The 15,003-nt window shown below is 43.6% G+C and overlaps 1 protein-coding gene across 1 annotated transcript; it reads right to left on the bottom strand.

Annotated features, from left to right (window-relative positions):
• Nucleotides 1–10,301: 10,301 nt before the first annotated feature.
• On the bottom strand, nucleotides 10,302–14,763 carry inhbab (inhibin subunit beta Ab). Its single transcript, XM_023261035.3, has 2 exons — nucleotides 13,948–14,763; nucleotides 10,302–11,724 (listed from the first exon to the last, which is right to left on the bottom strand). Exons 1-2 carry the CDS (start codon nucleotides 14,354–14,356, stop codon nucleotides 10,937–10,939), a joined length of 1,197 nt encoding a protein of 398 aa, XP_023116803.2. The 5' UTR covers nucleotides 14,357–14,763; the 3' UTR covers nucleotides 10,302–10,936.
• Between the last annotated feature and the right edge of the window lie 240 nt (nucleotides 14,764–15,003).

The raw sequence follows: 15,003 nt of genomic DNA, 5'->3' as shown, positions 1-15,003 counted from the left end.
AGCCCAGATCTCCATTGGTCTAATGTCCATTCCTGGTGTTTCTGGGCCCAAACTAATCTCTTCTGCTTGTTGCTTTTCCTAAAAGTAAAAGTGAAGTAAAAGTTTGGACTGTAATGAGTCCATTTGTCCTCCGGGAGGCGCTACCTGATCAAGTCTGCATTAGACGTCTTTTAAAAACCTCTCTGTATATCAGGGAATAGATAAAATTAAGATTTAATGAATCGCAGCAGCAGTGGATTTTTGTCTGCAGAATATAAAACCTGTTGGTTTGTTTCCAGCAAACAGTCAGAAAAACTGCTGATCAGATAAAAATCTGTTTCCAACAATGAAGTGTCTTTACAGCAGACAGTAACCCATCGTCTGGTGTGTTTGCTGCACGTTTGTTTTGTGTTAAATTGATCTGAGATTTCCTTTAAAGCTCCTTGTGTTTAAAAAGTCTTTCTCAGAAAACAGTTTGCCCTGTTGTTAATGTTTTGCACATTCCTTGAATTCTTCATTAATGTGTTTGCTTTATTCCCAGAACCTGTTGCAACCATGAAATGCGCTGAGTTTCCAACAGAATTCTCCATATGTGAATTTAAAGTCTGCTAACTGAATGTACCGTGAGGATGTTCTCCATCATCACTTTTGAATTTATCAGCAGAGCTGGAACTGAAACATTTTGATTTCCACATACTTTCATGGAAACACAGTGAAGTTCTAAATTCTCCAGGAATCCTGTGCTCTGTCCACTGTTCTGGAAGGATCGTTGGTACTGCAGTCCATCCTGTAACAGCTGCTGCGTCTCGTAAAAACAATAAAGTCAGAGAAAAATTTCAGAAACATCTGAGGGTTTGATGTGAACCTTTTCTGGTATTAATAGAAACAAAATCCACCGACTGCTTTAAGTTCGGGCTGCACAGTGGTGTAGTGGTTAGCACTTTCACCTTGCAGCGAGAAGATCCCTGGTTCGTGTCCCGGCTTTCCCGGGATCTTTCTGCATGGAGTTTGCATGTTCTCCCTGTGCATGCGTGGGTTTTCTCCGGGTACTCCGGCTTCCTCCCACAGTCCAAAAATATGCTGAGGTTAATTGATCATTCTAAATTGCCCGTAGGTGTGAATGTGAGAGTGATTGTTTGTCTCTGTATGTAGCCCTGTGACAGACTGGTGACCTGTCTAGGGTGTCCCCTGCCTTCACCTGAGTCAGCTGGGATAGACTCCAGCCCCCCCATGACCCTAGTGAGGATTAAGCGGTGTATAGATAATGGATGGATGGATGGATGCTTTAAGTTCACATCAGTCACATGTAGATCCCTTCTGATAAAACCAGCAGTGGTCCTAACTTCAGTGCTCCTCTCGTGACACTGGGCTGTAGACGTTCCACATGTTCCAGCTGATGTTCTGCTGAACTGCTTGCTGTGGTGTCGAATCATTCCTCTCTGCTGAACGTGACTGAGATGGTGGGAACTCACAGTGGAATACAAAATATAACATGGTGTGAAGTGGCTTCACCTGAGAGCATTGAAGCACTTGTCACGCTTCCCATCCTCATGGAGGAAAACTAGCCGGCAGGACATCTGGACGACAGAATCCAACAGAACCTGGGTTGACTGGCCCAAACTGGAGCTGCCAGTTATACAAACTGGAAAATAAATCTTTAAACAGACAAAAACATACTTTGATGGAACCAGAACCACATTTATATGCAGTACTATGAAAAACTACTGGTTTTTAAATGTTGATTTCCTTTATTGAAGGTAAAATTCTGTCCAGTCCATCCTGCTCTATGTGAAAAAGTAATCGCCCCCTTAGCTACCAATCCACCAAAGGTCCAGATTCAGCTGTTAATAGGTTCAGGTTCTCCATTCAGACCTTCAGATGGTTCCTGCTGGCTGGTTGGATCTAAACATCACTAGATAGAACCTGTCTTCATTGTGAAGCAGCTGAAGGATCTCAGAAAGCAGAACATGATGCCACATTCTACAGAGATCCAAGAACAGATGAAGTCGTTGACATCCATCAGTCTGGAGGGTTCCAAAGCCACTGCTGAGGTTCTGGGACTCCAGAGAACCTCAGTCACAGACATTATCCACAAAGTTCAGACTTTAATCTCACTAATGCCAGTTCAAAACTTTCAGTTCAGCTGATGATCTAAAACCACCTAATGTGACTGAATTTAAACTGTTCTACAGAGAAAAGTGGACCAACGTTCCTCCATGGATGTAGAAGATGATCACAGCTGGAACAAACATCTACTTGCTGCTGCCAAACCAGTCATCAGGTTCAGGGGGGGAAATTACTTTTTCACAGGGGGGATAGAGGTTCTCAGTAAATATTTAATAAACCCTCATTTAAAAACTACATTTAGTGTTTTGTGGTTTATCTCGGTCTAATAAATAAATATAAGTATCAGTTTGATAATCTGGAGCATTTAAATGTGAGAAACGTAAAAATAGAAGATTTGTGCAAATACTTTATCACAGCTCTGTGGAAGGTAGATGCATGTTCCTTGATGTTTCACAATCAACTCTTTTCTTAATTTGTGACATTCTTGATTTGATCAGAGTTCTGGAGTCGACGATGGGACTGTTTTCCACTGATCACTGTTTCTCTTTAAGACATGTGGAGCCTCTCAGTTGGAAAAAGGTTCATTTTAGAGCTGAAGGCTTTTTTCAGGAGACACTGACTTGGTCTTCAACAATCCTCTGACTCTACTGCTGCTGAGACTCCAACTTCATTTCTACAACCCCAGTCACACATCAGGTTTACATCCATCCAGGTGTCTCAGTCTGAACACTGGATCTGCTTTCTGTTCATTTTCTCTCTAACCAACTGTGATCATCAGTATTATGGGATGTATCCTAGTGTGAACAGTTTAGAGTCCTAGAAACAATCATTGGTTCCTGGATGTGTTTCTGGTTTCTGATAATCCACCAGAGAAAACTTTAAAGGTGATTGTGGGTGAACTTTAACGTTGGTAGGTGGTTGGTCAGAACTGGAACCAGGACCATCTGGAGACATGAATCCTTTAGTTTGCTTCATGTTCTTCTTGGTACCTTGAGGCTATAAGATGATATTAGGATGAAATAATGAATGTGGAAGATGTTTGTAGGTGTTGGTGCTGATAACAGATCAACACATATTAATGAACCTCCTGTTGACCAAACTCATCATCAGAGAGAACACCAGACTTCTACAGCTGTAAGAGATTTCAGAAACATTTCATTGTTCCAGCTGTGCTTGACACTAATTAAAACTCTTCAGCCTTGAAGCTGTTCACTTTGTCAGATTTGCAGTAAGTTTATTTATTGTTACAATGTGTTCTTTTGTGGTCTCAGATTGTTCCACACCACCAGCTGAAAGAATAAAACTGTTTTATGCAACCTAAGAATGGCACTGATGTCAAGTTCATCCACATCACCAGAAACTTGTACTGCTTGATTATTGATTCTTTAAATAATGAGTCTTTTTGTAAGTAGCTTAAAGGATGGCAGCTGTTATTTTATTAAACAATCTGGTGGTCTATGACAATAATTCAACCAGATCTTCATCTGAAATAATGATGCTGATAAATCCATTATTCCACACAGTTTTACTGTCACTGTGTTTTAGTTAAAGCTCATCTTGGTTTAGGGGGATCATTTGTTCTCCTGCATCTGTCCTTGTTTGTGATTGGTTGACTGGTGCCAGCTCCGCCCCTTGCATGTGAACTGAGAAACAGGTGGAGAAGAGGCGATGGGTGAAGTAGTGGGAGGAGCTCAGGTAACTGAAGGCCACCAGGTCCAGCTTCATCAGCATCTAGTAATCCTGAACCTGATGCTGGACGTTCCCCATGACGTTCCTCACGATGACCTGCAGGGAACCTGAAGAGCTCCTTGACTGATGGTTGTCATGTACTCCAGTATACACACTGACCTGGGAACTCTACCTGAGGACCTAACTCCAGGTATTTACGAAGGTGTGCTGATCAGACACAGCAGGTGATGGTTCTTTAATATTATCCGTATGACTGCCTTCACTTTTCTCTTTAAATTCCAGATTATAATCCACAAGGATTAAACCTCGTAGCTGCATCTTTACATGTATGAAGTTAACCACATCCCGCCCCCCAATGACCTGGTAGACTTACACCTGGTTAACCCCCCCTCTAATGACCTGGTAGACCTATTTATACCTGGTTAAACCCTCCTCTAATGACCTGGTAGACTTATACCTGGTTAAACCCTCCTCTAATGACCTGGTAGACCTACTTAGGCAAGCCCAGAGGATAGTGACTGAGTCGTCACATATCCTTTACTCAGAATATGAGCTGCTACCCTCGGACAGACGAGGCAGCGTTCCCATCTGCAAACTGAAGCGTTTTAAGAATTCATTTGTTCCACCCTCCATCAAACTCCTGAACAATGCTGCATAGGCCGAAGATTGTGCAATTACTTTTTTTATAGTATTGTTACTATGGTGTATGTTTGTGTTATGTGTAACATTTGGGATATGTGCAATACTGTTTCTATGTGCGATACTGTTTTATGTGCGATACTGTTTTATGTGCGATACTGTTTTATGTGCGATACTGTTTTATGTGCGATACTGTTTTATGTGCGATACTGTTTTATGTGCGATACTGTTTTATGTGCAATACTGTTTTATGTGCAATACTGTTTTGTAGTTGTTGAAATGGCTTTGATGGCACAGCTTTTGAGTCCAAGACAAATTTCCCCAACTGGAAAAATAAAGTAGATTGAATTGAATTGAATTGAATTGAATTGAATTGAATACAATACTTATACTTGGTTAACTAACCGTCTCCACACTTTATTTCTTTTATTACTATTCTTTCTTCTCAGGTACCACCTGGGTCCATTTCAGATTCTGGTGAGAACCTCTGGGTGTCCTTCACCTCAAACATCGTGGCATCCCAGATCAGCTGATCAGAAAAGCTAAACCCACTGCACCCGTGCAGACAGACCAACATCAGGCTCCGCTCCTCTGATTAAAGGAGCATTGTGTAGAAAAAGACTGAAAGCTGCAGTCAGACTGTCCTCCTCCTGAACATGAGTCATGTATGGTTCTGCTCTGTGGGCGTCTGAACAAACTGACTCGCTGCTGAAGCCAAGAGAAGGTGAGAAAAAACATTCTGACCATCTGAATGAAAACACGGAACGGAGTGGAAGAACCGATGCAGCAATGAATGGAGAACACATCTACAGACCCTGTCCTCTAACTGGTCCTCTAACCGGTCCTCTATAACTGGTCCTCTATAACTGGTCCTCTATAACTGGTCCTCTCTAACTGGTCCTCTATAACTGGTCCTCTATAACTGGTCCTCTAACTGGTCCTCTCTAACTGGTCCTCTAAGTGGTCCTCTAACTGGTCCTCTAACCGGTCCTCTATAACTGGTCCTCTATAACTGGTCCTCTATAACTGGTCCTCTAACTGGTCCTCTATAGCCGGTCCTCTAACTGGTCCTCTAACCGGTCCTCTATAACTGGTCCTCTATAACTGGTCCTCTAACTGGTCCTCTATAACTGGCCCTCTAACTGGTCCTCTAACTGGTCCTCTATAACTGGCCCTCTAACTGGTCCTCTAACTGGTCCTCTAACCGGTCCTCTATAACTGGTCCTCTATAACTGGTCCTCTAATTGGTCCTCTATAACTGGCCCTCTAACTGGTCCTCTATAGCCGGTCCTCTAACCGGTCCTCTATAACTGGTCCTCTATAACTGGTCCTCTAACTGGTCCTCTATAACTGGCCCTCTAACTGGTCCTCTATAGCCGGTCCTCTAACCGGTCCTCTATAACTGGTCCTCTATAACTGGTCCTCTAACTGGTCCTCTATAACTGGCCCTCTAACTGGTCCTCTAACTGGTCTTTGGTTTGTCTGTTGTTTCCATCTGTAGTTTTTGACTGTAGTTTGTGTCTGTAGTTTGTCTGTAGTTTGTCAGTAGTTTGTCTCAAGTTTGTCTGTAGTTTGTCTGTAGTTGGTCTGTAGTTTGTGTCTGTAGCTTGTGTCTGTATTTTATGTCTGTAGTTTGTCTGTAGGTTTTCTGTAGTTTGTCTTTAGCTGGTCAGCAGTTTGTGTCTGTAGTTTGTCTGTAGTCTGTCTGTAGTGTGTCTGTGCTTTGTCTGTAGTTTGTCTGTGGTATGTCTGTGCTTTGTTTGTAGTCATCTGTAGTTTGTGTGTAGTTTGTCTGTAGTGTCTGTGCTTTGTCTGTAGTATGTCTGTGCTTTGTTTGTTGTTTGTCCGTAGTTTGTCTGTAGTATATCTGTGCTTTGTCTGTAGTTTTTCTGTAGTATATCTGTGCTTTGTCTGTAGTTTGTCTGTAGTTTGTCAGTAATTTGTCTCTAGTTTGTCTCTAGTTTGTCTGTAGTTGGTCTGTAGTTTGTGTCTTTAGCTTGTGTTTGTATTTTATGTCTGTAGTTTGTCTGTAGATTTTCTGTAGTTTGTCTGTAGCTGGTCAGCAGTTTGTGCCTGTAGTTTGTCTGTAGTCTGTCTGTAGTGTGTCTGTGCTTTGTCTGTAGTTTGTCTGTGGTATGTCTGTTCTTTGTTTGTAGTAATCTGTAATTTGTCTGTAGTGTGCCTGTGCGTTGTCTGTAGTTTGTCTGTGCTTTATTTGTTGTTTGTCTGTAGTATGTCTGTGCTTTGTCTGTAGTTTGTGCTTTGTAATATGTCTGTAGTTTTTCTGTAGTTTGTCTGTAGTATGTCTGTAGTTTGTCAGTAGTGTGTCTGTAATATGTCTGTGCTTTGTTTTTGTAGTTGTCTGTCGTTTGTCTAGGAACCTCACAGTCCTTCATCATGTTAGAACTCAGAGATTCAGAGTCAGTCTGGCGAAGCAACAATTAAAGCCTGGATGTTTCGTGTTTTTGTGGATTTGATGATGGAAGAATAAAAGGCCTTCTGGTTAATCTGGACTTCCACTGATTAAGTGTCTCCTCCTGTCCCTCCTGGACAACCTGTTTTTATACCTTGTAGTATTACTAAAGATGATGAAATACTGCAGCAACATGAGAATTATCTTCATCGGAGTTAGTTATCCCACCGCAGTAAGTCCCCATTTTGTACATTTGCCAATAGTATCAATAGAAAGCAGTGATTTATCTTTAAAAGAGTTTATGGTGCCTGAGGACAACAGTGCTTTGACCCAGAATGAAGATTTGTGCCTGTTGGATATTCGCAATTGGCCTCTTTGCTGCAGCAAAGTCCAAGTCTTTTCCATGTTTTATCAACAAAAACTCAGAAATGTACAAGTCAGACTTGCTTTGCATTGATATTGTGAAAACCTGTTTGAATTTTCAGTCCACTCTTTTTAGTGAAACATGTTGAAACTGTGATTTTCTGCTCAGACACACACAGTTTCTGGATGTAAATAAACGAAATCAGACTAATAAGCTGAGTTTTGGCAGATGAGTCTGTGTCCTGACGACTGAACTCAGGTCTGATTTAGCAGCAGCAGGAGAGTGAGAGTGAAGCTGTGGGGGAGAGCGTCTCTGAATAGCAGCAGTGAGTCTGAGCTCAGTGATGGAGCAGCAGTTTGTAGTGGAGGTGGTGTCGAGGTTATCAGGCCGTCCCTCAGCTAACAGCACTGACGTGCAGCCTGCCCACACACAAAAAATAGATCCTTCAGTTTGACTCACATGACGATCCTCCACCTCTCATCACGTTTCTCTGGACGCCTTCCGTCCTCGCAGTCCGTCTGTACGTTCACGCCATCGCTGCCTTCGTCAGACTGTGTTCACTTCAGATGTTACCTGTAAAATAAAACCTCCTCACTGACAGACACCTTTACCAGCAGACCTGGGAGAAGGGACGGAGCTCATCTGGTTGATAAGGATGACATCATGTTGAATGAAGAGCTGCCAGTGCACAGGTGATGTGGTAGCTTACATATATGTGGTAGTTTACTTGTATAAGATAGTTTACATGCATGTGGTAGTTTACATACATGTGGTATGGTCTTTGTGTCCCCCCCACCTCTCTATCTCTACCTCCACCCCTCTACCTCCATCCCTCTATCTCTACCTCTCTACCTCTTCTGTCCCTCTCAACCCGCCCGGCCAGCAGCAGATGGTCCCCCCACATATAGAGCCGGGTTCTGCTCGAGGTTTTTTCCTTGTTAAAAGGGTGTTTTCCTGCCACTGTCTCCTTAGGGCTGCTCTGGGGGTTCAGGCATATGGGTTCTGTAAAGCGTCTCGAGACAATTTGACTGTAATTGGTGCTATATAAATAAAATTGAATTGAAATTGAAATTAATTGAATAGTTTACATGCATGTGACAGTTAACATACATGTGGTAGTTTACATACATCCAGTAGTTTGTGTTTTGTTTGTTTTTTGCTGCTCCTCTCTCTTTGTTTTTGTTTCCTTTCAGTGTGTCTGAAGGCGTGGCTTAATGCATAGGGGCGTGGTTTAACTCACTCAGGGGTGTGGCTTGATTTACTACACCTGCCTGGTTGAACACGTGAATCATCTCTCCTTCTCACCATCAGGGTCTCCATGAAACTGTACTTCTGCTCTCCAGTGACAGATTGTTCATCCACAGCGACTCCCTGGCCTCCTCCTGAAACCAGCTGAGTTTTCTTCTCTACTGCTCTTTGTTTTCAACTCCTCTGATGACTGTGTTCTAATTAGTATATCCTCCGAAGTATTTTATTGCTAGCTGCTGATTCACCTGAGCTCCAGCCTTCTTCAAGTTCAGCCAACTCACCTTCAGACTCGCCACGACACCTCTAGCTGGTCATCTCCACCAGTCAGCCTCCTTTGTTCCCTTTAAAGACTTTTCATTTAAGAATCCAGCTTTTCTACCCCTGCTTTCAGTGCTGTGCTTCTGGTTCCAAAACAACAACCCAAACCTCACCAAACAATCAGCAGAAACTGAATGACGAGCTCTCTCCACCCAAGATCCCCTCATGGGACAGCTTAGTGGGAGATAATGGCAGAGTTTCAGTGTGTTGTAACTCAGAGTTAGGGTTAGGAGGGTTAGGGTTAGGGTCAGGCTATCCCTCCTAACCCTAACCTGGACCTCGTGGACACATCAAGCATAAAACAAGGTTCACTCTGCAGGAACCCACTGGGTAACATCACGAAGAGTTCAAACATCTTCAGATTCACTCCATCAGTACACAGCAGCGGAGACAAGAAGCCAGTTATTAGATCAACAGACACATGAAGTGTAAAACCATTTTTGTGACCTTTTTTACTGAAACTATTTAATCTGCTAAAATGGACGGACTGCCTGTTAAGGCTTTATAGGTCTGATCATCAGAAGATATCTCAGTTCCTGAGGTCTGCTGTATAAAACACAGACAAAAAACAGATTTTACTGGAAGTGCTGGTTCAGACTGAGTGCTCCAGTGGAACCAGTGGAACCAGTGCAGTGACCGTCTGTCCTCCAGTGGAACTCTGAGGTTTGTGTACCTCCAACATTGCGTCAGGTTCAGGATGTTTCCGGCTGCAGGTGAATGAACTCTGACTGTTTGTTCAGTTTCTTCCGCTGACTGATTATCTCTGAACAAACTGATGTCAGACCTGCAGTGAACTGCAGCTGATCACAGACAGTTCACCTGCGTTCATCACCCAGGTGATGATGAGGAGGAGAATCCAGCTGTGGACCGGCCCTGTTGTGAAACCTGTGGTTGGAGGGAGGGAGTGTAGACCTGGAGGAGAGAGTTCAGGTAGGAGGAGATGTTTTTCTTTGGAGTTCTGAATGCAAATGTCAGAGTTCTGAATTTTATGCTGGCAGTGACTGGAAGCCAGGAAGGAGCTGCAGTAGTTGATGCATGACGATGATGATAAAAATGATGATGAAGATGATGGTGATGATGATGGTGGTGTGTGAGTTGGTCTCGGCCAAAATGTCTGCATCATGAACATCATCAAATAGAGATAGAGACCTCAGACTGACCATCAGCACACGACTACAGTCACAAATGACAACAACACAAATGAAACAGCAAAAATAACTTGATCCTGATCTCCGATGACAAACACATCACAAGTTAGTAAAGATCATCTCAAATGAACGACTTCCTAGTAGTATAAATGAAAACTCTTTCTGCTCCGAGACCATTTTAAAGCCTCATCCTGTTTTAGTTTGGCTAAATTCTGAACAAGATGTTTAACATTAACTCATCCTGTAACATAATCATCAGCATCTGATGATTTATGTGCTGTAAGCTTTGCAGTGGATCTGACAATGTAAGGTTAGTCTTGAGGGTGGCGCTAGAGCTCATGGAGTCATTTAACTGCAAAGAAGCATCGCTCCGATATGGAGATTAGAAATCTATCTGAGCACTGAATTCAAAAGAAAGACACTAAGTACCAAAGAGTTGACCCACAGTTTGTTTAATGATGAAACAAAAAAGACAAAAATGCAAATAAATTATAGAAAGTTGGCACCAACAGTGACCAAACTGATGAAAACTGTTTTCAGTCTGTTATTAACTTAACTTCAGTGTCTCACAGCTCAATGAGATTTTAGGAAAACGAACAAAACTTGAATCAGTGTCGTCTTTGGCTTTCGTCTCAATCTTCTTAGCTCCAGCGTTGGGCTGTGGAATAAAGTCCAGGAGTTTAGTTCACTGTGCAAACATCTCCAGTCACCGTATTAATAATAACACTAATGACTGTGTTTGACTCCAGCAGCTGGATGAACTCATTTCTTTCAAGTATCTTGACAACAGAGATTTTCACACTTCAGTGGAACATATTAATAACTGATTCATGTTTCTATAACAATAGAAAATAATAAAAAACACATTTATAAACAAAGATGGATGAAGTTGGACTTGGTGGTATTGTTGCATAGTGTTCTCAGCTCATTCCAATGTGGAAAAGAGTCTCCCTAAAACAAATTCGATGTTTTGTCACAAACATAATACTTGTCTTTACTGGGAAAGTGCTAATTGGATGTTTTTCCTGCACGAAGCAGGTTGTCGAAGAGTTGTCTCTAGAGGCTGGCAGTTTACGAGCAGCCGCACTCCTCCACAATCATGTTCTGGATGTCCTTCTTGATGATCTTCTGCTCCTCATTGTAGTAGAGCATCGACATGGGTCGCAGCCTCGTTGGCACGCAGCATGACTTGATGTTTTGAAATGGGCTGTAGCCTCTCATACGATAATGATTGATGACGGTGGAGTGGAAGGACAGAGAGGAGCTGCCGATGCTCGCCATGTGATTCGGACAGTCGCCCTCGCAGTAGTTGGCATGGTAACCAGATGGTGCGATAATCCAGTCGCCCCAGCCGATGTCTTTAAAGTTCACGTAAAACTGTCGTTTGCAACAGATGTGGATTTTCCCGTCACACTCCAGACCTCGTTTGACTCGCCGCTGAGCCTCTTCTTGAGCTCGTAGCGCCACCATGAGGAACGGCCGGTGAGACTGATCTCGTCCCGTGGCTGCTTCGCCATCGGCAGGCGTCAGGACGGGTGAAGCTCCGGCTTCGGCACACAGCGGACAGGAAACCCGCAAGCTGAGCGAGCTGCCGCCACCGTCCAGCAGACTCTGAACGCTGCGAGGAACTGCGAGGGTGTGCCAGCCACTGCGACGGGTGTCCACCATCTTCTCTGAAACACACTCTTCTTCTTCGTTCCCGTCCCAACGATGATGAAGCTGCAGCAGCCGCAGCATCACTTTGCCTTTCACTCTGTTAACCTTCGACATCTTCAGGAAGATCCAAACGCTGGCCTGTTCCACCACAGATGAGCCTCCCTCCTTCGAAATGTCAAAAGTCATTGTGTTTGGAGAGTTTCCTGCAGCAGAGAACAATTAGCATGTTAGCATCAGTTCAGTCCTTCAGCAGCATCATTGCTGTTAATGCGAGTCAGTAAAAACAGATTACATCTAAAGAAAGTCTCTACTGGACTGACCGCTGCTGAAAGCTTCACTGTTATTATTTACTACAGACATGAAGAATCATTTTGCTTCTGAGCTCAGTCTCACATCTTTCAACATGTGGAAAAATCTGCAGTTGGAGAACATGAAGTTCAGACTTTAAGGATCACTGACAGATGACCATGTTCTGCTGGAGACTTTGGTCCAAACTTTGTTTCAGAACAACCACAGCTTGAGGAACACAACAAAGAACCCAAAGTGTTGACCCAGCCCCCAAACTCTCCAGATCCCAATCTGATCAACTGGGACCAGTGAATGGAGACCCCCCGGTGTTCTGGTACCAGAGTCCAGGCCCAGCGGGTCGGAGTGGAACCGGAGTAGCAGCTGGCTCTAATGTTGTGGCTGATCAGTGTGTATCTCTGTTCGGAAACTTTAAGCTGAGGAATAACGTTATAAAATCATGAGAAACTGTTTAAGAACTGTTGGAGAGTTGGTGGAATGTGGATCCTTCTTTTTATCTCTGAATGAACAGCAGTAATTAGCAATAAAAACAGTGACTGTGCTACCCTCCTTCTGGTTTTGTCCTTTTGTCATTTGAATGAATGAACACAGTAAATGTCCTTAACAATGAAAGCATGAATGGAGCATCTGCCTCTAAATATACTCAAGTTGAAGAGAGACACTAAAAAAAGCTCCGGCCTGATTTCAGGGAATGTTGTTAACAAGGTTGCCAGTATCGTCCTGCCCTCCAAAGAGACGCCGTCCTCTTTGTCTGCTGCTGCAGAATAATTACTGAGGCCCAGATCTGTCTGAAAGAGGAGATTATTTACGAGCTGAGACCGCTTGGTATGTCCCCCCGTTACTGCCCACTAATTTGGATTGGCTTTGAGGGGCCTTTCTAATGACAGATTCCTCCGAAAAAGGAACTATTTATAGCACAAAGCCATTATGCACATTTATGTAAGCTAACAATTAATTGGACAATATGATTGGTCATGAATGGGTTCACGTTTAGAGAAACAGACCAAGCAGAAAACTTTGAACACTTTGAGATCATCATCATATTAAGTGACTGAATGTGCTCGTTAGCATCCGTTGAACCTCCGTTGGAGAGTCGAGGCTTTAACCTTCATTCTGTCTCAATTTAAACTGCTACTGTCTAAATCCTATTTTATTACAATCATTCTCTTGTTTTAGACGCAACAGCTGAAGTGTCAGTGAAAACACCACAAAACATGAGTTTAAAGATGATTTCCGAGTCTTCTCTGATTCTCTGTTCAGCTGGAATGAATCTCCTGTCTTCATGTTCCTGTGACTCGGCTTGTAACAAAAGAAGATAATGTGAGGGTTTGAATTGTTTTGCTGCTCGCTCTATACAGATTCAGCTGGATTATATCCATGAAACACCTCATTCCAGAATCAAGGTAAACTTCTGTCACGTTGTCTGACTTTAGTTTGATGTCATGAAGGCTGATTACTCACCTGATCCATCAGAACCTCAGGATATTTCCTATCCTGCTGACTATTGTGACAAATGAACTTTAGTGGTTTTATCAGAGAATGATGAATAAAAAGTAAAGCTCAGCTTCATGTTGCTGTCAGACCTACTGAAACTCTGCATGAATAAAATGCATCTTTTACTTCATCTGTGATTCACCTTCAGGTTTGTAGAGTGTGACCATGTAAAGTAAAACAGAATTTAAAAATGGACTTCTCACTCAGACGGACTCAGTAGAATCAATAGAATCTGTCTGTGTGGCTGAAATATGTAAACAAACTTTGAACTTTTCAGACCTTCTGAATGAGCTGATAAGAGAAAACACACAGACTGACAGTAGAGTCTGATCTCCTGACGTCAGGAAACATCTCTACATCCAGCAGGCGTCCAACACAGAGACAGCTCTTATTTCAGACTGCATGTAAACGCCTCATTCATGTAGCCTGTATTTTTTCTTACACGCCTCTCCACAGGAGTTGGTTTAACCAATCAGACTGCTTGATGCTGAGATTTGAACGGGGTTACCACGACTCTGCAACCTGCAGTTACCCACAAGGCCTTGGTGTGGAGTCACACAGATGTTGGCATGAACCTGAGAACTTTAGGATTAATAACTGGACACGTGCTCATCAAACAGACTCACCTGACTCTCCAAAGGTGATGATTTCAGATGGCGGTTCAGGTGGCGTCGAGTTCTCAGAGTCCCGGCTGTCCTCCTGGATCTCCACGCTGCCGTCTTCGGCCACTCGGCCCACATGCAGCTTCTTGATGGCGTTCAGCAGTGCAGCACGAGGCACCGGATGCGTCAGGTTGGGCCGGGCACTCAGGTGCAACATGTTGAGAATGTGGCGCTTTACAGCCTCCACCATGTCGCTCTGACCTCCGGATGAAGACGAGTTCTTTCTCATTTGAGACAGAGAGCAGGATGGACAGTCAGAGGACAGCGCCCCCTCCTGGAGCCGGTCCACCTTCACCGTTGGAGAGCTGGTCGGAGAGGCATCGACCAGAAGGCAGACGGCCACAGAGAAGAACATAGCTAACGGAGAGCACATGGTTAGAGACTGATGATCAGACAGTAGAAGTAGTGCTGGGAGACACTCAGCAGATCAACAGGTCCTGATATCTGCAGGAAAGTCAGTGGACTCTAATGTTACAGTGAGGAGACAACAGAAACAGTCCAACAGCCAGCAGTGAACTTCTGCTGGAGAGAAGGTCTTTGAATCTTGGTTCTGTGGTTCTCTGGTTCCCAGTGTGGTTCTCTGGTCCTGATGGTCTGCTGGTCTGAGCTGAGCGAACACTGTGCAGGGTCATTCTACTCTCCCTGTGTGCTGTGTTACTGTAATTATACCTCTCTGGCTGTTTAATCCCTCCCTCCGTCCACAGAGGTATTTCCCTGTGAGTCACTCACTGACAGAGAATAAAGTCTCAGAATATCTTAGGACTGTTTGTGGTGTTTCCTCCTGAATGAACGTCACGACAGAAGAGGAGGAGGAAGGAGGGAAGAGGAGGAAGAGTGTGTCCCTGATTCATTCATACCACACACACACACACACACACACACACACACACACACACACACACACACACACACACACACACACACACACACTGATGAATCACGTCATCGTCACCTCACGTGGAGGAGAAACTCCGTCGGTGTGAAATTTTTAGACTGAGAAAAGAGTTTGTTGTTATAAGC

Source organism: Amphiprion ocellaris, chromosome 10 (assembly GCF_022539595.1).
Source record: "Amphiprion ocellaris isolate individual 3 ecotype Okinawa chromosome 10, ASM2253959v1, whole genome shotgun sequence".
Taxonomy (NCBI): Eukaryota; Metazoa; Chordata; class Actinopteri; family Pomacentridae; genus Amphiprion; species Amphiprion ocellaris.
The sequence above is the reverse complement of the archived record's forward strand: the minus strand, read 5'-3'. Positions and strand labels throughout refer to the sequence as shown.